This window comes from Etheostoma cragini, chromosome 23 (assembly GCF_013103735.1).
Source record: "Etheostoma cragini isolate CJK2018 chromosome 23, CSU_Ecrag_1.0, whole genome shotgun sequence".
Taxonomy (NCBI): domain Eukaryota; kingdom Metazoa; phylum Chordata; class Actinopteri; order Perciformes; family Percidae; genus Etheostoma; species Etheostoma cragini.
This window is the reverse complement of record NC_048429.1, coordinates 7,052,733-7,073,327: the sequence shown is the minus strand read 5'-3', so window position 1 is coordinate 7,073,327 and position 20,595 is coordinate 7,052,733. Positions and strand designations below refer to the sequence as shown.

At 40.7% G+C, this 20,595-nt stretch overlaps 1 protein-coding gene across 10 annotated transcripts in view; it reads left to right on the top strand.

The window, feature by feature from the left end:
* Positions 1–20,595, top strand: part of pcloa (piccolo presynaptic cytomatrix protein a) — a 62,144-nt gene that overhangs the window by 12,610 nt on the left and 28,939 nt on the right. For 9 of the 10 annotated variants that reach the window (XR_004655524.1, XR_004655523.1, XM_034864034.1 and 6 more), the window contains exons 4-5: positions 12,899–13,096; positions 16,323–20,421. Coding sequence is in view for 8 of the 10 variants with exons in the window: in XM_034864034.1 (XP_034719925.1) it covers positions 12,899–13,096; positions 16,323–20,421 (4,297 nt within the window). In the remaining 2 variants the exon portion in view is untranslated. Of the gene's footprint in view, positions 1–12,898; positions 13,097–14,382; positions 15,575–16,322; positions 20,422–20,595 lie in introns of those variants that run through there. The other variant, XM_034864038.1, reaches the window with a different exon arrangement.

Sequence of the window (20,595 nt, the reverse complement as noted above, 5' to 3'; positions counted from 1 at the left end):
TTTAGAATCTCTGCACAACATTTGAATGATTTAATTCGTTGGTTCAAGCCTTTCATTCCCCATAAAAGAACTAATCTTAACCTAGTAAGTTTACAATAGAGAATTCTGGCATTCAGTTGCCCTCGAAGTCGTTCATGCTTCCTGTTTCCGCTTTGTCATGCGGCGCTGAAAAAAATAGTGGTACAATGCTATGTATTGGTGAATCAATGGCACTGTCCGTGGTGCTGAAGTAGCAAACATATATGTAATTGTGATTTTTTTACCCAGTCCCACCCTTCTCTTAGTTTCGTCTTGGATGTTGGGTGGGGGGGTATTGGAAGAGAGTTGGTCATAGGGCTGTTGGCTATGAACAAATTGCCTACTGGTTGCTATGAAGTACATGAATTTTCAACAATATTATTGAAGTATGTCCCCTGCCCCACTGCTACAGTGGCACTCCAAAACAAGATGGCTGCCATGTGTTCACAGTTGTGACATCACTATTCAATACATCTTGTCTTTAAGCCAAAACTAGCAGAGTTTTGTTTTTAAGATGTTGCTACATATTTTTACAAGACAAATACGTTTTGACTCATCTAGGACTAAATAGAAATGCATCATTCAAGGATTCAATTGAACTAGAATGAAATGAGTTAAATCTTAAAGGAGCAGTACCTTGTGGAGCATGGCTGTAGGACACATACAGTACACACACACCTTGGTTGAGTCATCTACCCCCTACATACTGTGCCTCGCTTCTGTGTCATTCGCTGTCATAATTTGGCAGTTGGGGTTTACTTGCTGACGCATGTGAGTGGGTCAGAGTGTGTGTATGCGAGTGTGTGTGGTAACTGAACAGTATGTTTTCTTTTCAAGACTTGAGAGCTAGTTGGGTATGACTGAGACTGGGCAGGCTGGTGTGACCTTGCATACTGTAGTTGTTATAACAAAGCTTTAATTTAAAAACACTGGATGAAAAATATAAAATACAAGACGTTTCAGTGTTCATCCAAACACCTTCATCATTTGTTTAGTGTGCACAGGAAGTAACTCTGGTCTTAATACACAAGGTAGCCACATGATTTCTTGGCATGATGTCACATGCCTGCTAAGATGTAGTCCATTGGTGTTGCCAGAGTCCCAGCAGCTTCAGATGATGCCCCTCCCCCCCGGGATCTATTCACCTATAATTACCTAAAATACTGAAAGTTGAGAGTTTATGCAAAACAAATGTGTCAACCGTGTGTGCACGTAATCTCAGTTTCTTAAAGGCAACTGGAAGCCTGTCATTGTCATCGAGGCTTGATCCTCATTAATGAGTCGTGAAAAGAGGCACCCTAGAAGGAAAAGCATTCACCTTCATGGTTTTTCTCAATGTTCTTCAATTTTTTTTTCATCACAGCCCTCCATTTTTTCATATTTTCTTAAAAACCTCTATATAATTTAACTCTGTTTTATGTCTTCTTTCTCTGTATCCTATAATCTTAATGAAAGGCCTGGAGAAGACACACTTAATAGAAGTGTTTTTTGGGGGTCATCCTCCTCTTAAACACAGTATTATATCCGTGTCAGAATCTCCCTTAGTGGTGCTATCCCTTTGCCTTTCTCACTTTTGCTATGCTTTGATGTTGGGAAAGTCTGTAGATGTGTGTGTCTGCTCAGGGACATTACTGTGGCTCAGGCACCATGTCACGGTGCCTTTATCGGTAGTGAGTGTGCTTGTCTGAGAAGTCTTACGTAAAATGGGAGAGGCACCACTTTGCCAATATGCACAAATGAAATAATCCAGAGTTGAGGCTGCAAGCTACATCCTGTATCACCTACACTAATGAGAACTAACTGAATCTCACCTTTCTTACCAAGCCTGTGGAATATTTCAAGTCACGGCTGAATTTGTTCCCATTTCGATGCTTAATGACAACTATGGTTCTCGCAGCTTAAGATCCAGTCATAGATACAATGACATAGTGAAGGGTGAATGCACCTGTGCCCAGCTACTCTGTAGTCTAACATAACAATTGACCATCAAATGTGCATTCATTTTTTTAGGTTAATTAAATTGAAGTCTGATTGAGAGTTTCCAGTTTACTCACCTTTTAAAATGACCACTACATCACTGCAGATATTCAGCTGACAAAGTATTCTACTCATAAGAGATGCTTTGCTGTAACATATCAAATGGCCTCCCTGGCCTTAATTATTAAACACTGGAAAAGGGAGAATCCAAGCCATTGAACAAACCAAGATTTCTGCTGACAGGTTTAAAGACAGACATCACATTTAGCTTAAGGATTTGTTTAACTTCAAAGACAGGAAACTGAAAAACATGTTAACCAGGCTGGATTCAAAGTAAAAACAATGTGCGCCAAAAGCTATCATAATTAAAGGAATATTTGAAATCTTTTGTCAATATTTGACATTTTGTCAAATATGCTTTGCATTCTTGGCGAGACGTATATAAGAAGATTGATAGCACTTTCATATCTGTATGGTAAATATGAAGCTATTGCCAGCGGCCAGTAAGCTTAGCTTCAGAGGTGATTTCTTTAAGACTGCAAGGGAAACTCAGCTTCCCCTTAAATGCCCCAAAGTTAATGGTCAAATAAGAACTACTGTGTTAACATTTTATTGACAAAAAAATGTGTTAGAATATGTTCATCTTGAAGAGGAGTTTGTTCAGAATCAGCTGATTGGAGGATCTGTCAAAAGCCTGGATCTCCTTTTGATTGACAGCGATTTTTTACTATCAAAAGTTGCTGAAGCCAAAAGCTCAGTTCCATCGCAGATTTTGTAAGTGTTTTTAATAAGACAAACTGCTGCAACCTATTTCTTGGTATTTGCTCGGCAAAATTGGTACCCAATTTTCAGCGTACATTTCATACAATTATACAAAACATCCTTGTTTCAGTTTAACCTAATTCCCATATTTCCTCATTTGAGTTTAATATTGTTTTGTAGATTGTTTGTTCATACATTCATTCATACTGTATGCTAGGCTAGTGTTGTAGGGGTGAACTAGCCAGCTAGCAAACAGCACACGATGACAGACAATGCTAACATTGTCGACCTGATTTTGGCAAAGCCTTTTGAAAGTCTTCCTTACAAGGAGAAACTTAAAATTAAATAGCATTGAGTTTATTAACACCTAAGATTGATTTAGTGGAAAAGATAGAGCAAAGTAACTGGTATTTTCAGCTCTCGAGGTATGACAAATTTAGCTGGCTGACTGGAATTGCTGTGACAAAGAAAATGTACTGCTGGCCATGCCTCTTGATGAAACCATCTCATCTAATAATGAATTACCATTATAAGTAATTATTATAGTAATTATTATATTAAAATATTTATTATTATAATAAATAATTACTGGGGGAAACTGCTAGCCTGGTTCTGTCCAAATGCAACTGAATCTGCCAACTAGCACCTCTGAAGCTCACTAATTAATGTGTTATATATTGTTTGTTTAATTCGTACAAAGAATTAAGTGTAAAAAATAACAAAACAGGAACTTGGTTTTACGGGGGGTTTGTTTCAGCTATTGGCACTGCTTGGCAACATCATGGTGACTCCAAATTGCCACTATATGTCAGTCATGTGTAATAAAAGGGGATACACCACCGTATCTTTAGCTAGCAATGTAGTCACTACCACCATTGTATCCTCATTTTGTTCCCGGTACAGTATTGATAATAAGCAGAACTTGTGATAGTGCTTTTGAGGTGCTGCATGGGGCCACTGACTGCGAAAAATAGCAGTTAGTTTCTTTTAAATTTTTTTAACACACAAAAAATTGAGCAATTAGTTTATTATAAATACACAATGTGTAAATAAGGAAGCTTTGGATGTGCTGAATGTTTGTTTTTCCAACATGATGGTTTTAGGCTATTGCAGTTTCCCTTCCTAAGCAGTTTCTTAACCTATCTGAATGTCACTGTTATGAACTTGTTCGGTAATTTTCAAATTATGCATAGGTTAAATGTTGGTTCAACAGTTAAAGTTTAGGTCTGGTGTATTCTCCAATGAAGACATGTAAGTTAAATCAATGTGTTTAACGTGTGTTGGGACTTGCGTGTTTTTGATGGCAGGCTCTGTGTCTTTCACATCCTCACGTCTGTGCTAACACTCACTCATACGTGATGTTTCCTGTGTCTTCCTCCCTTATTGTTATTCTGTGGTGCTGCCCAAAGAATAACAATGACCTTCTACAATCTGAATCCTCCTGACTCTGCACTGGCAGATAGATGCATGCTTCATGGTCATACATAGAATACACACATGCATACTGTATGTAGAATACACCGACAGCCTCAGTTCTGCATACATACTGTACTGTCAAGGCCCTCTCAAAATCTTAGCTTGGTGTTTGCTCTCCTTATATAATCTATCACAGCTTGCATAAACAATCCAGTTGTGAAATGAATCTGTTGGTTACTGTAGTTTGATTATTGTCTATGTGCAGTTTAGGTTAGTCTTTATCTGGCTCATACAGTTCAGACCTAACAGCTTTTCCATAATTTGCCCAGGAGGCTGAAGTGTACAAAAATAGTCACAGCCACAAAGGAACCATAGTAGGGACAACACAAGCCATTGCAGGATCTGTCTCTCTCTCTCTCTCTCTCTCCCTCCCTCTCTCTCTCTCTCTCTCTCTCTTTCTCTCTCTCTCTTTCTCTCTAGGCTATTTTGTGTTCCCACTTTCCTATTTCCTCATTTAAAAGGGTATTTCTGTTGCACTAAGCAACCCACAGAGTCCCCCACACAGCCACCTTGGAAGGCTTGAAACGGATGGTATTTTTAGACGTTAAGGTGTGTGTGTGTGTGTGTGTGTGTGTGTGTGTGTATGTGTGTGAGTGAGATGCGTTGATCTTTCATTACAAAAGTGGTGCGATTTTGTTGTTTTAGCAGTGTGAGCACATGAATAGGAATGTAATGTAAATATTTTATTCAGGTTTTACCTGAGGGTTTTACACAGGGTAAACTGTATTGTGCTGTTTGCCCTATTTACCAGGTCCAAGACCTTGGTCAAGCAGTGACAAGTGGTTTACCTTTGTTTTAGAAATTGCGTTGATTGAAATTAACTCTCCTTAGCCACTGCAAATAGCCTCTTCTTTACCTTTTTACACAGCTTGCCCTCCAGCTCCACTCCAGAATGATTTCCAATTATCCCCTTTCTAATTTACTGATGCTTGCATGCTTAGCAAGGGCCACATTTTAGTCCCTGAGCCTTTAGTGTCAAGATGGGGAGGTGGGAGGGGGAGGGGCAAGACATTATGTTTGCCAGCTCTAAGCCCTGGTGAGACAGAGAGGCAATGACAGGCAGGCAGAGACACACATACACTTGACGCACACATTCCTCATCTAGTTAGCAGAGCCTGTTGTATTTACATCCTGACTGTTGCTGCTCTGTCTTCCCTTGAAAACAAGCTTTACTAGAGTGAAAGAAGTGCTTCTGATTTGAGTTGAAAAAGCAAGTTGGCTTGTGGATGAAGTGTCTGACTTTGGCTTTGTCATTAAAAGTTGATATTCAATAGGTGTAGCCTAAAGCAGAGCCTGGATTAGGGAATGGCTTTACTTCCCAAAAAATCATTTTCATGCATTAGAAAACAAGAGGAAAATAAATTAGAAAATGGTAGAGGGAGTGAAGCTGGAAGGCACTTGTTGGATTGTCAGATTGAGACCCATAGAAAAGATACTAGTCACAAACTGTCAAACATTTTTGTTCACTTACAACAGTAAGGTGTGAAAACCACCAATACACATATGCGTCCAAGCTGAAAAACATGCATTACTTTTCTTACTGATGTAAGAAAAGAAAAAGGTTAAAAAGCTGTGAATTGAGTAACAAACACAAAGAGACATATTGCGTGGTAGGGGTAGGACAGTGGAGAGAGTTGAAGGAATACTGTGAAAGAAAGAGGAGTACAAAAAGGGAGTCCAAAGGATGGGAAGTGTCACAAAAGATGTGGGTGCCAGCCAGTGCTGCCCTAAGCAGTGCAGACCATGACAACCTCTCTATTGTGGTTTGCCGTTTCTCCTGTGACTCACGCCTCTGAGTCACATTAGCAGCACCTATAGCTAGAATTTATTGTCAGACTTCATCTGGTGAAGCAAGAATTAGAACAAAATACAACATTTTCTGAGAGTATAGGAAGTGGCCAACACTTGAAATGACTTGAACTCCACATAGCAGTGTTTTCTTTATTTGATCATTACTCGGTAAAGTCTAAACATAAGCATGGTATTCAAAGGTTATTGGTTAAACAGTTACATAGTTGGCCAGTTCCGGTACAAAATGCTGGTTAAAGACAATAGGATTGTTTTATGACAGAATAAAACTAACCCAAAATAAACTAAGTCACATCTGGCTATAACAAATTGTATGTTTTATTAGGTAAAGACCATAAATGTGCTTTGTCAAATAGTAAATTGTGTCCTTGTATTTGTGCACAAATATAGTGTTTTCCAATTGAAACAAATATTAAAATCACGCATGTACTACAGTAGGCTACATTGTGCCATACATGAACAATTCATATCTGTTCAGTTTGCTTTATATACTGATTGTACTTTTTCTTACAGAATTCATGCAAGAAATATTACATTCATACACACACAGTCATTTTACTGTATTTTGTTTGTAGGTGTCATATATGTAGTGTATGCATAAATCCTACATTGTATCCCATGTAAATATATGATGTAATACACAAAACATACATGCAAAACATATTATGTAGACTATGTGGTACTGTATATATGTTCATATATAAAGTTTATAATTTATAGATGTCCACTTTTACACAGCTGGTTAGTTTACAGCCACAGTAATAAGCACTATGTACTAATTAAAGTTAAATGAAAGACACAGCTTTTTCTCACTGTGTGTCTCCACCTCGTAATGTCATATCTTCTTTAAACAACAGCAAGCTTCCAAATGTTTTTGTTATCCAAAGCCCACAGTTCACTAGGCCTAACCTTTAGACTGAACGGAGAAGGGAGTGGAAATCTTCCTCCCCCTCTGTGCCCTTTTTTCTCTACTCCCACCTTTTATGGCACAATTCCTCTGTCCACCTACACTGATGAGTTTAGTAGCAGGAAAGATTTAACCTACAGCTGATTAAAATTGACATGGATGAAGTAACTACTCTTTATAGACTATAAGTTGTACTGCAAAACAAGCTAACAAACACAACCAAATGCGTTTAATAACCTTGATGGAATGGCTAAAGGGTTAGCAAACAACCAACAAAAAAACTGAGCAAAAACTGATCCTCAGATGTGTTTTAATATAAAACTATTGATGAATGAAACTCGGATGTCAGAGATTTGAGGTTTCTCATTGTGGCCGCCCAGACTAGATATGCATACATTCATTTTTCTGTCTCTTTAGATAAAAGTGTGCATAATGTGACATATACTATGTAAGATGACTAAGGGACCAGAAACCTTGACAGAAGAAAGACAAGCATGTTAATAGCCTTGAGTGTCAGACAAAACTCAACTTCTTCTATTTCAGATGGGAACCTGACACATGCAGACATATTATGACAAACAAAGAAGCCCTGACAGAAATGTCTGTCTCTCTCCTTAATCCCTGGGCTCAGAGTATATATAGATGCTTTGTGTCAAAACCATTAAAAAAAATATAGACTCACACACACACACACACATACACACACACAGTTTTTCTCCTCATCTCTCACTCACCTTACTTTGGAATATCAATCCACAATGAAGCGACATAGTCTGATACTCTTGTCACAAGAAGGAATGTTCTTGCTGCTAATTAACTTTTTTCAATTTTATTCAACCTTCATTTACCAAGATAATGTTTGCTCAGATGGCTTGCTGTGGTTTCTTGCATCACTCTGCTTCACTCATATTCTGTTACACACATTTCTATCTAGCAACTGACCAGTACAACCACAGTCCTCTAGATTTGGTTACTAAGCATCTGAGGGTTAAAAGTGCTTTTCTCTCAGGCTTTTAGAAACCAGCATTCGATTTATTCAACTTCCTCCCCGCTCAGATTTTGCTGCTTGTTTTGGGATTAAAGCCAACAATCTCCTGGGCCAAAGCCCAGTTCTCCAGCCTTAAGGCTACAATTGCTCACATAACATTTAGTTTCATGATTCAAACGAGAATTGCATCAACACTTGAGCAAGGATCACTTGAAAAGGGTGCATACAGCACTTTGAACCAGAGATGGGAACATTGAACCAGAGATGGGAACATCTATAAAAGTGGGACATTTATTAGGACAAAGATCTTTTTTGGCTTGCAAAGGAGCTGTTGCTGTGATGTTCTGCTTGTCTGGTACATTATAATTAAGTTGGCCACTCAGCAACACTCATCAATGAGAAGAGGACAACGCCTTCCAGACTTTACCTATAACAAGAGCTTTAGCACCAAAAGGTGACTTGAGCAATGCTGCGGAAAGGACGCTAGGATTACATAAGGATTGTAAAAGACTCATCTGCCTCTTATCTGGATTAAAATAAGGATGTGCATTATTTATTTGCCTGTACAGTTGTATCTTGGAATATGGATTGAAAACACTAGTCTCATGTTTAAAGGAATAGTTGCTTCTACTGCTTCACCCTTTCCCTCACCACACCATGCTCCTTTACTCCTTCCGCCCTTTGTTTCATCCTGTTTGCTCATTATGTGTTTACTTCTTATTGCTTCTTTTTGTTCTTCATCGTGTTGTTTCTCTCTCCTGCCTTCCCTCTTCCTCCTGTTTTTCTCTTGCTGCCTCACACACCATAATCACCCTTTGTTTCTCTCATGTCCTCGCATTTCCTCTCCCGCTTTCCTTTGTCCATCCTCTCATCTGTCTTTATCCATCTGTCCCATCCCATCCTCCTCTAGATCCTGTTCTTCTCCCATGCCAGTGCCAGGCTCTAAATTTAGATGGGTAAAACCCTCGTAGACACCTAGTCTTAATCAAAGAGCTTCGCCGACCTTCACAACACTGCAATTCCCAGTTGGAAACTGTAACCGGACTTGGGCATAGCTACAGCCCATCTTGTCTCTATATCTGGTTGCCGTCTGCGGTTTTTAGTTTGTCTTCTGTCTGTGTCCTTGGAGGAAGTTTGAGGAGGATGGAAAGTTTGAGATAAAAGAGAGAAGGAAACACTGAATCTGTCCTTATTCATTCATGTATGAGCTTGTATTTGGTTGAGAAACGTCATGTGGGAAGAGAGAGAGTGCAAGTTTCCATTTCCTGAGGTATGTCATGCTTTTCATGAGAGACTATGTATGACATCAACACCGTCACAAACTCATCTCCGTTGGTGTTGGTGGGTGTCAACATATTGGTACCCATGCACATGTGATGCTAGAAAACGTCCTTGTAAGATAGTGATGTGAGCGAGCAACTCCCTTGCTTTTATGAGTCATCTAAACTGCTGTTTGCAGAGCTCATGACAGCAGACACACAAAAACGCACACAGGCTTGTCACATTTATTTGAAAGCTTGCCGCAGGGTAGATTGTTATATAAAAATACACCTGTCTAGTTAGAATTAATCACAAGACAAGGCTGCAAGACAAGAGTGTAGCATCCCCGCTAATTTGGACCATGTAGATTCCCTCTACAAACAATTTGTGATGTGTGGTTTGTTACTGGTGAGAAGTCTCCTCTGATGAAAACAGTTCTAACTATGGCTGTATGTTACCATTTTTTGTCATTATTAATTAACATATTCATCAATTTCAGCACTGCTAGCAGCATGACTTTACAAAGGGCTGTGTTAGTCTGTTAGTAGGTCGATTGATCCTTCATTTTTGTCCAGTTGTAAATGTCTCAACTATTTCATGGATTAAAAGGACCTTAAGTACAGGAATTCATTATCCCTGAGAATAAAGCCTAATGACCGGCCCCCCCAAAAGGTGTATGACCAAATACCTCTAGAACTAATGACATCAGCCTCCGTTGGACTTTTTGTTATTTAGCTTTTTGCAATTAAGGCAAATGTTTGCATGCTTGCACACTACATTTAAATGGTAAGTATGTAAAGTAAGTAAAGTTGATTTACATAGCGCTTTTCACAGATACAAATCACAAAGTGCTTCACAATAAATTGAAAATACCATAAATAAAAGACATAATAATACCAAGGCAATCATAGGGGCATAAGATCAGACAAAAAAACAGCTTCTGACTAAAAAAGCCTGTTTGATGGAAACTAAATGGTAAAGCTGGTGAATATTTTCTGCTAAACATTAGCATGTTAGCATTGTCATTGTGAGCACTTTTGCCTGTTGATGATAGAATTTTGCTCAAAGCAACACTGTGCCTTAGTATAATAATAACTAATTGACTAATCAAATCAATTATTAACTTTACTACTATTGGGAAAAAAAACAGCAGTGACAGAGGGAGCATGCTGTCTAACTGGTATGGCATTAATGCTTCTCCCATCCCTCTGTGTTATTATGTATAAAGTAGTCTGGTCTAGCTGGTATACAGGGCAGGGATAAAACCTGACGTGCCAGATGTCCCTCCCTTTTTGCTATTTCTGCTATCTATTTTGCAAAGGCACTGTGGCTGCATCCAGGGCTTAGCGTCGCCCAGGAAATTGTGATTGGTTTAAATTATTTCAAACAAGACCACGATCTTTTTCCTATCACATAAAAAAAGCCCAGTAGACAGACCATGCTCCAGCGCTGACACAGTACTGTGGAGATAGCTCTGGCAATGCGTGATTAGATATAAAGTGATCCAGCTACTTGGGAATGTAAACAGAAATGCATTTGTTTCTGCCAGCGTTGCCTTGTGTAACTTTAAGTAAAGCCATTGAAGTCACTTAAATACACTACCGGTCAAAAGTTTGGGGTCACTCACAAATTTCTATTGGACTCCATTATAGACAGAATCCCAGCTGAGATCAGTTGCCTTGTTTTTTTTAACCAGGGCAGCAGTTTCCAGATTACATTATGTGCTTGCATAATTGCAAAAGGGTTGTTTAATGTTTTCTTAGTTAGTTTTTTTAAATAATATCAGATTAGTAAACAAAATGGGCCTTTGGAACATTGGATGAATGGTTGCCGCTAATGGGAAATGTAGATATTGCATTAAAGATCAGCCACCCACCCAGATCAGCTGGTATCCTGTCTATAATGGAGTGAAATGGAAATTTGTAAGTGACCCCAAACTTTTGACCGGTAGTGTACTTGATGGCCTTCCAGGGCATTGCTGTAAGATGTGTCTGTATTAAATGAATGAAGTTGGTCACTTAGCAGTAGTGAGTTAAAGTAACGGATCTGCTTTAACAGAGAGGTATAACCAAATGACTAAAAAAGAGGTAATTTAGTTCTGCATAGTACCTATAAGAAACACACTGCACAATTGCTTTTGAGGCCGCAGTAGCAGCTTTAAGTGTGCCTGTTGTGATTTGTTGATAACATCGGTGATGACTGGCTCTGAAGTGGCTGAGGCTGACCGACTGTCTGACTGAGAGGGTTTTCAGCTTTTCATATCTGGCGGTCATCTCTCCGAGTCTCAGTGCCTGGTCTCTCTGGTTTCACTGATATAGCCATCAAGCTCAAGAAACTCCCATCTCAAGTTGCCCCCAGCAGGGACAGATGTTGATAGTGCACATACTGTACATATACACACACATGCACTGGCATCTTTACTACGTCCATCATCATGTCTGAAAATTAACTGGATTTTTACCTTGACTTCCTCCTGTTTCCCTCTTTCTTTCTGTACTTGGAGAGAGGTCGCTTGTCTATTGCATGGCTTAACATGCAGGCTGTGATTTTCTCCAAAGCCCAAAGTTAGCATAAACCCTGCGGTTAAGCTTGTCGAAGAAATTCATAAGAGCGGGGGTGTGTGTGTGTGTGTGAGTGCCCGCGTTTGTACAGTGTATTTAGCTCAAGTGTTTTTCTCAAATCCCGACATGTTGATTGTTTATCAACACTATCATAACCACTTAAAGCAAAGCTCTACTGGATATTAAACTCTAATAATAGCTGCAGCTTTTGAGCTATAGCCCTCGGAAGGGCCTTTACTGTAGGCATGTTCCTCTTGAGTCTGTGTTTAAGTGAGTACCTGGGAATATACAGCAATAATAAGAACACCATGACAGGACAGATTTAGCAGTTGTTCCATTGCAAGTGGCAACGCTGTGAAGATTTGGGTGAGGGCTACATCCCAGGTGTTTTTAAGGACGAAATGATGGTAATTAAAGAATAAACACCTCTTGCCAATTCTTTAAATTGACATATGCTGTGCTTCAGCGTTTGAACAGAGGTGTAATTGGAACTAAATAAGATGTTCAGGGAGCACAGAGTCTTGGGAAAAACAGTTGCATTTCACTAACTCGCACAGGAGCCATGCAGAAAGTCCCTGCTTTTTCAGTCTGAAATTCTTTAAAGTAATTGAATTAATTGGTTTAGAATATGTTGACATTCTACTGTCAAGCATGCCTACACATATGCATACCAAATTATACAATCATTAAAACACAAAATACACATTCAATCTCACCTTCTCTGTTAATCTTGCCTTGTGAAATGTCTGCTCAGGCCGCCCAACCATTTCTGACATGCCTTGGTAAACTCTTGTCCCATTACTATGCATTATGCATAGGCCTTCTCTTGAGTCCCACAAATATAAAAGCTTCCCTTGAAATAGACTGGAAATACACTGGTGACTTGTCACAGTGACGTTTTAACTACGTAGAAACATTTAGTTTCACGTGACATTTCCAAATATAATTATTTGTGGGTATTTTTTAACAGTCCAGACATTATGTGCAATTCGAACCAGACACTTCACAGTGCTGTATAATGTAATATTAATGCCAGTTACCTATTTTCTAATTTAGTGGTAGAAATCATATTGCAGAAAACAGTAATTAATATGAATTCTTAAACAAATCTAACAATTGTTTCTTATTTTTGTCTTACAGAAAGAATGGCTCTGCCTCAACTGTCAGACCCAAAGAGCCATGTCTGGCCAGCTGGGAGACATGCCAACTCCAGCCATGGCTTCCCCAAAGAAGCAACCAGCTGCTCCTGCTCCCTCTTCCACCCCTGCCCCTGCTACTCTAGATAGCAAACCTGTAGTAGAAGCAGCAGACCTAACCCCACCAGCTCCTGATACCAAGGTAGTCCCTGGAACCATTACCACACCTGAGGGTGGATTAATTTCCTCTCACCATGATTCCTCTCATTCTGTCCCTTCCCCTCCTCCTGATAGTGCCCCTCAGGAAACACCACAGTCACAAGAACAAAAACAGTCACTGCCAGCTGAACCGGTGACTGAGCCTGTAATTCACCATGAACAACAAGCTCCAATTTCTGAGAGTGTTGCTGAGAGTGTCGCTGCATTCCCAGCAGTTGGGCAAAAGCAGAACACCTCTGAGAAAATAGCAGAGAACAGTCGTCACTCTGACACAGAGCCATCTAATGTTGAGCAACAAGCACAGAGTGCACCTGTCAGTAGCATCCCAGCAGGTCTACAACAGAGTAGCTCTGAGAATGTGACAGAGGACCTTTCTCCCTCTTTGGACAGTGAGACGCAAAATCTATTGACTAATACAGGTTTAGACAAGACAACTGTCCCTGCTGACGTAGAAACAGAGCCAAATCCCAAGATTACTAAGAGTGAGACTGCAGCTTCTCTGACAGATTATGAGAAAGTGGAGCCCGTTCCCAAAAATCTTCCAGAAGTGACAAGTAATTCAGTTGAGCCAAAACCTGCCTTGATCACAGAAGCAGTATCACAGGAAGTTCCTGTTCAGCTTGATTTAAAGCCAGAGTCCTCAGCTCCAAATGTTAAAGAGGAGGAAATATCAGAGGTAGGTTTACGTAAGCCAATTGAGGAACCCCAGATAAATGAAACCACTTCAGAAGGTCAAACTCCATCAGATACAATAGACACAAATTTTAATGTGGAGCAAACTGACATAACTACAAAACCAGAGGCCGACAGTGTAGCACCTGATGTCAAGAATGAAGTTACGACAGAAATAAAGGTAGAACCAGAACCTATAATAGAGAAGCCAGTGTTCAAAATGACTGCTTGTCCTGCAGTAGGGGTTACAGAAAATGTAGCACCTATTGACAATGTTGAGGTCCCTAAATCTGACAAGACCCAGCAAGAATTAATCTCAGAGTTAGCAAAATGTGTAGAATCTGCAAGTTCCTTAATGGTGTCAGATAACAAACACAATGTATTACCTTCTGAGGAGGGAAGTCAGGCTAATAAAGTAGGAAATGAACCAATTGGTAAAGAGAAAGAGCCTTCTCCACTTGACCCAGCAGATAAGTCACCTCATGTTGATCCAGATGAAGGAGAAACCAAAGCTCTAGAGGAAGCAAAAGAGGAGAACACTGTTGCGAATAATGTTTTTGAAAATTGTATTATTGAAGGGGCAGCCCAACATATTGAGGAAAAAGCTGTTGAAAAAGAAACCATTGAGGAGAGAGGTATTGAGAAGGAATTGATTGAGAATAAAACATCTAACTTCAAAGCCTTTGAAGAGCAGGGAGTTCAAATGACTGCAGCTATTGCAGAGACGGTTATTGAAGTAAAAGATGACAAAGGGGAATCTTCTAAAGAAGAGGCAACTAAACAGAAAACAGTTGAGAAGGCAGATGATCAGAAAGATGATAAAGCTGAATCAAGTCCAGCACCCTCCGCTACAGACACAGAGAATGTTAGTCCTTCAATAGACAAAAAAGAGTCAGAAATAGCAAAAGAGACAACTCCAGCTGTTGCTGACGAAATCCCGAAAGAAGAGATACCGATCCATAAAGAGATAGAACCCGAATCAAAGGATGAACCATCACCTGCTGAGAGACGCCTTGTTGGGACAGCGTCATTGTCAGATGAGTCAGAGAAAAAAAAAAAACCTATTGTTGACGCAGAGAGTGTAGCACACGAAGAAAAGCAGATACCTATAGATACAATGTTAAAAGTAGATAATAAATCTGAGGTTACCTCTGTTTCCCAAACTCCTGATTCTAAAGAGCAAGAAAAGGTCAATGTAAATGAATTTATGCAAAGTGGAGAGATTGTGTCATCCTCAGCTGTCATTAGTGAGACACAAGTCAGAGATGAAGTCTGTGAGGAGAAACTCATTCAGGATGGGACTGAAGCCGTTTCACAAAATTCAAACAGTAGTGCTGAAAGTCAACATGAAGTAGAGAAGGAGACGTCAGCTCTGACAGGCAGTGATGAGAAGCCGCTCGAGAAAGTTGCAGAGCAAAAGCTGTTAATCAAAGAGAAGGAAGGAAAACTTGACAAAAAAGAGGTTGAGTCACAACCTGTTGATGGCAATATCCAGGATTTTATTTCAGTATCAGAAAAAAGCACAGTTTCTGACAAAGATGGCACTGCAGAGTTTGATGTAGGAATGAATACAATTTTAAAGAAGGATGAAGTTTCAGATACAGCTTTTGAAAATGGAGGTGTGTCTGCGTCAGTAGCTCCAGTCCCTGTAGTAGCACCTGAAATCCCATTGTCTGTAGTTAGTGAGCAAGACAAAGGCCCAAAGGAGAAGGACACTAACATGGAGGAGAAAAAGGAGCCTGTAGCTCCGCCTCTGAAACAGTCCAGTGGTGATGAAGCAGTCGCTGAGGTGACCATAGTATTTAGCATGAGTAGCTGTAGATTATATGATTACCAATTGGTTTATTTCTGCTATATTAAACAAATATATTTAAGCACTCTACATGTGGATGCTAGTTATTTAGGAATGGCTAAACTAAACATTGTCCCATAATCTCAGCACTGCATTATACAGTAGAACGTTTTAATTGCAGACTGTATGTATTAAATACCTGAAGAGGAGAACATGTCATCTTACTTAGAAAGCATTTTAAAATGCCACACATTTTATTTCCATGCTTCTGTGAGTGTTTAGTTCTTAAATTAGGTAGTCTCAAAAAATGTAAAATATTATACTAAACTGGGGTTGTTTTTTCTGGCATTTCTTTTTTATTCTATGTATCGGAAAAATCACTTTTTTTAAAAACTAATTATTGTCCTAAAAAGCACATTCTCATCTCCATACAGACACCTATATATGATCAGCGGTAGAACCACAAGGTAGCATGCGGAGCAGAGAGGCAAAGTAAAGCGCAGGAATGTTCTGGAATTAGCCTTGAAAGGTCAGAGTTGACGAGGTCACAGTTGAAATAATTTGAATTTTGGGCCTTGTGACACAACCAGCACAAAGCAGTTCATAGATAGGCGGCTTTATAATTTATATGCACCAACACATGGTTCACATGTAACAAGCTAAATAGATAGATATTACTAGGTATTACATTTTTTATTGCAATGTCTGAGGGGTGGGAAATAATTGTCTTATTTCAATCTAACAGGTGAAAACACTGGAGACTTTGAAGGAGCCAGGAGAGAACGAAATGGCTGCCAAGGACAGCAGTCCCACCAGCCCATCAGACCTAGCCAAGCTGGAAAGCACAGTCCTTCCCATTCTTGAGGCCAAGGCAAGCACGCAACCAAAGGATAATGAGGAGATACTAACAGACAGTCTAAAGACCAGACGTAAATTAGAGGTGCTACCTCTTTCACCTGACTCACCCAGCTCAGAAGATGACAGAGAACTTTCAGAGAAGAATACCAAATGTACCACAAAGAAAAAGCTCCTTGTGCCCATGGATGTCAGGGCAGATTCCCTGGATGATAGCAGTGAAAGTTTTGGAAAGGAAAGCCCAATGTCTGGGGATGATGAGGAATTTATCCGGAAACAGATAATGGAGATGAGTGAGAATGAGGACGCTTCCCCGTCTGATGAGGAAAACCTAATCCGGAGCAAGATCAAAGAGAATGAGAAGAAACAAATGCAACAGAAGACCTCAGAGGTTGTTGAGAGGAGTGCATCAGGAAAAGCCAGGCGACTTACAAAGAAAAGCACTATAAGTCCAGATGATGAAGAAGATAAGCAACTTCATGGCTCATTTGATAAACCTGTTATAAACAAAGAGGCAGAACAAGAACCAAAAGAAGATGAGCATCAGAGTGGTACTGGAGTCCGCAAATTCCAAACTATGGAGCTGAATTCAACCAGCAGCCCTATGCGTATACCTAATGATGATGGAGAGCCTGAAATGGAAAGCCTTACAGACTCTCCAGATGACCGGTCAAGAGGTGAGGGGTCATCCAGTCTACATGCATCCAGCTTCACTCCAGGGACATCCCCAACATCTATCTCATCACTGGATGAAGACAGTGATAGTAGTAGTCCCAGCCATATCCGTTCTGGTGAGGGTAAACAACACAGGAAAGCCAAACACAGACAACCTGGTCAAACGCTGCCAACTATTGAAGACTCTTCTGAGGAAGAAGAGTTACGGGAAGAAGAGGAGCTGCTCAGAGAGCAAGAAAAACAAAAGGGTTCTGGGAAAAAATCCAAGAAAGACAAAGAAGAGATTCGAGCCCAGAGAAGGCGAGAGCGTCCAAAAACACCACCAAGTAACCTTTCCCCCATTGAAGATGCTTCACCAACTGAGGAACTGAGGCAAGAGATTGAGATGGAGGAAATCAGACGATCATCCTGCTCAGATTTCTCCCCCAGTATTGAATCTGATTCTGAAGGATTTGAAATCCATCCTGCAAAGATTGCAGCAGTTCAGAAAACCTATCAACTGCCTGTATCAGTATCTCTTCACTCTCCAACAGATGATCAAAATACTGATAAACCACAGAAAAAATCTCTCAAATCTGCTGATGAGGCTTATGAGGAAATAATGCTGAGGGCTAAGTCTCCAACACTTGACAAAGGTGAGATTCAACTGGAAAAAGAGTCCCTTTATGGAGGCATGCTTATTGAAGACTATGCCTATGGATCTCTTATTGAAAATCCAGTAGATAATCTGGGGGAGCCAGAGAAGATTATTCTTCCTGTCCAGCCCAAAACGCTTAGATCACCAGATGAAGTTTATGAGGATATGATAAAGAAGAGGAAGGAGTTTATGCAGCTGGAGCAGGAATATGAAAATATTCAGCCAAAAAATGAAAGCACTAACCCAGAAATTGTGTTGCAACCTGCTGAGAATATGTTACCTAAACACAGCATAGTAACATTTGGCAAAGATGGAAAGCCATTGTTGGATGCTGAAACTGCATATGAAGAGCTAATTAAAAGAGTGCTGACTCCTGGAACAAGTCCAACTCAGCAGGAGCCAGAAACAGAAGCCAATGCATCAAGAAGGGCACTCCACCCTATTCCAGACTTAAAGGTGACTCAGTGTTCTTCAGGAGAGTTGTCTTCTGATGACGAGAGTATGATTAAAAAGGAAGTAGATACAACTGCAGTGTCAGACACAACATCACCTGTGGAAGCTGAGCCTGTGACAGTGTTTTCTGAGTCCCCTCCAACATCCACATCAGATCAGCAACCTCAAACCACAATTGCAGAATCACAGGCTGAAGTTGTTGACTTATCTAGTGCACTCCCAAGAACATCAGCCCCTGTAATTGTAAGTGTTTCACCCTTGCCCACAGTCCCCCAGTACACACCCACTATTCCCAGTGTAGTTTCAACTGCTCCACCTATACCCCCCAAGCCAGGTGTCCTGCGTCGGGCTAATTCTCAGGAAAGAGCAGAAGTACCTGTTGCACCACCACTGCCTCCTCCCACCCCACCAAAACCTACTGTTTTTCCCAGGAAAGCTCCAGTTCCACTTCCACCTCAGGCTTTAGCAACTCCAATCAGGTCTGAGATTGAGGCTTCGACTGCAGCCCAAATACCACCTTCAAGACAAACAGCTACCCCAATGTACAAGCCTCATGTCCCCCCTCCTGTTGCACCAAAGCCATCAATTAATGCAGGGATTGCGGATAGCCACCGACCAGGACATGGTGTCAAACCACCAATTGCACCAAAGCCTGGCTCACAGCCGTCTTCACCTGCCCATGCTTCACATCTACCAAGACCCACTGTGCTTCCCACTGGTCCTACTGACATAGCCCTAAATCTGAGCCCTTCCTCTGAGAGCAAGCTGTTTCAACCCTCACCGAAGTCCCCTTCTTCTCCAAGATATGCTAGCAATCATCGTGACACATATGTAGTCATCACACTGCCATCTCAGCCCAACTCTCCAGTAGATAGTGTCTTAACTCAAGCTCCCTCTAGCCCTGGCCCAGTATCTCCTTCACGCCAACCTCATCCCCAAAATTATTACCAACCACAGCCGCAACCTCAATCTTATCCACAGCACCATCCACAACCAATCCCTCATCAAACAACCAGGGTGCCTCTGGCATACACACGAGTCACAGAATCCATTGAAAGTCAAGAGATTTGTGGCCCAGAAAAACATGTATCTAGTTCTTGTCACACAATTGAGGCTGTATCTGCCTCGGCACAGCCACCTATGGTTATGCCTAACCTGATTTCTCAAGTGGTCACTACCGAAGTCCAAAGGACCACTGTCTCTGTTGTTCATGAAAGAACACCACCACCAGTGCCAGCTCCAAGGGCAAATGGTGTCCCAATCTCGATGGAGAAACCTAAGCCCCAATGGCCAGTACAGAATGGACAGGCTGTCCAACCTTCTGAGGTAGTAGATCTTAGGACAATGAAGGTGGACCCAGGATCAAACATAGAAGGTGTGGATCTGTCAGCTGGCCCAGACTCAAGACGTCAGTCCTTTGCTTCTGATGTTATTCGTCAGAACAGTGCAGTGCAGTCACCTGTGGTCAACCTTAGTGCTGATTCATCCACTGTTTCTATAGTGACCGATAGTATCACCATTGTGACCTGTGCTGCTACAATCCACCAATGTGACAATGTAGATATCTCTCAAGTATCTTCAGTACCCCTTCAGCTAACAAAAAACAAAGTATTTGAGCCGGTTTCTCAAATTGTATATCGGCCAATTGATTCTCAGCTTTCCATTCATGCTGGTACAGAGGCCCCTATTAACCTCTCAGTTGGATCAAGCACAGGTGGAGGAACATTCCAGACCACACCTGTCACTGTTGCACCCACTTTTCTTTCAAGTTGTGTTGCCAATGGATTAATGACGGGTACAACCACAGTGGCAGGAGCTGTTGACCTTAGCACAACTAAATCATTCAACACTTTGGTATCAGTGGATGCTGCAGAAGTGGTCACAGCTGTAATCACAGACGATGATGGCAAACCAGTGGATCTGACTGCAGGAAAAAGAGCTGGATGCTGTGATGTTGTATACAGGCTCCCATTTTCAGGAATCTGCACTACTCAGCAACCTACCACACCCCTACCTGAAGATCGTTTTGGATATCGGGATGACCATTACCAGTATGACCGATCACCTTATGGCATAAGAGGATTTGGTGGAATAAAACCATCAATGTCAGACACTAATCTAGCAGAAGCTGGGCTGTTCTTTTACAAGAGTAAGAACAGCTATAATTTCAGTGGTACCACAGAGGGTGCAGTAGATCTTACCTCAGCAAAGATTTCTGATGCAGGTCAGTGCAGTGACATTGCAGACCTGTCACTTAAATGTCACTTTGAACTGCCTCGACTCATTCAAGGCTAATGCAACAATTTTCTTTTTCTTTTTGCTTTTGTTTTTGTTTTGCATGAACAGTTCATTTTTTAATCTTTTTTGCTCTTTTAACATAATAATTTTTGCATGTGCC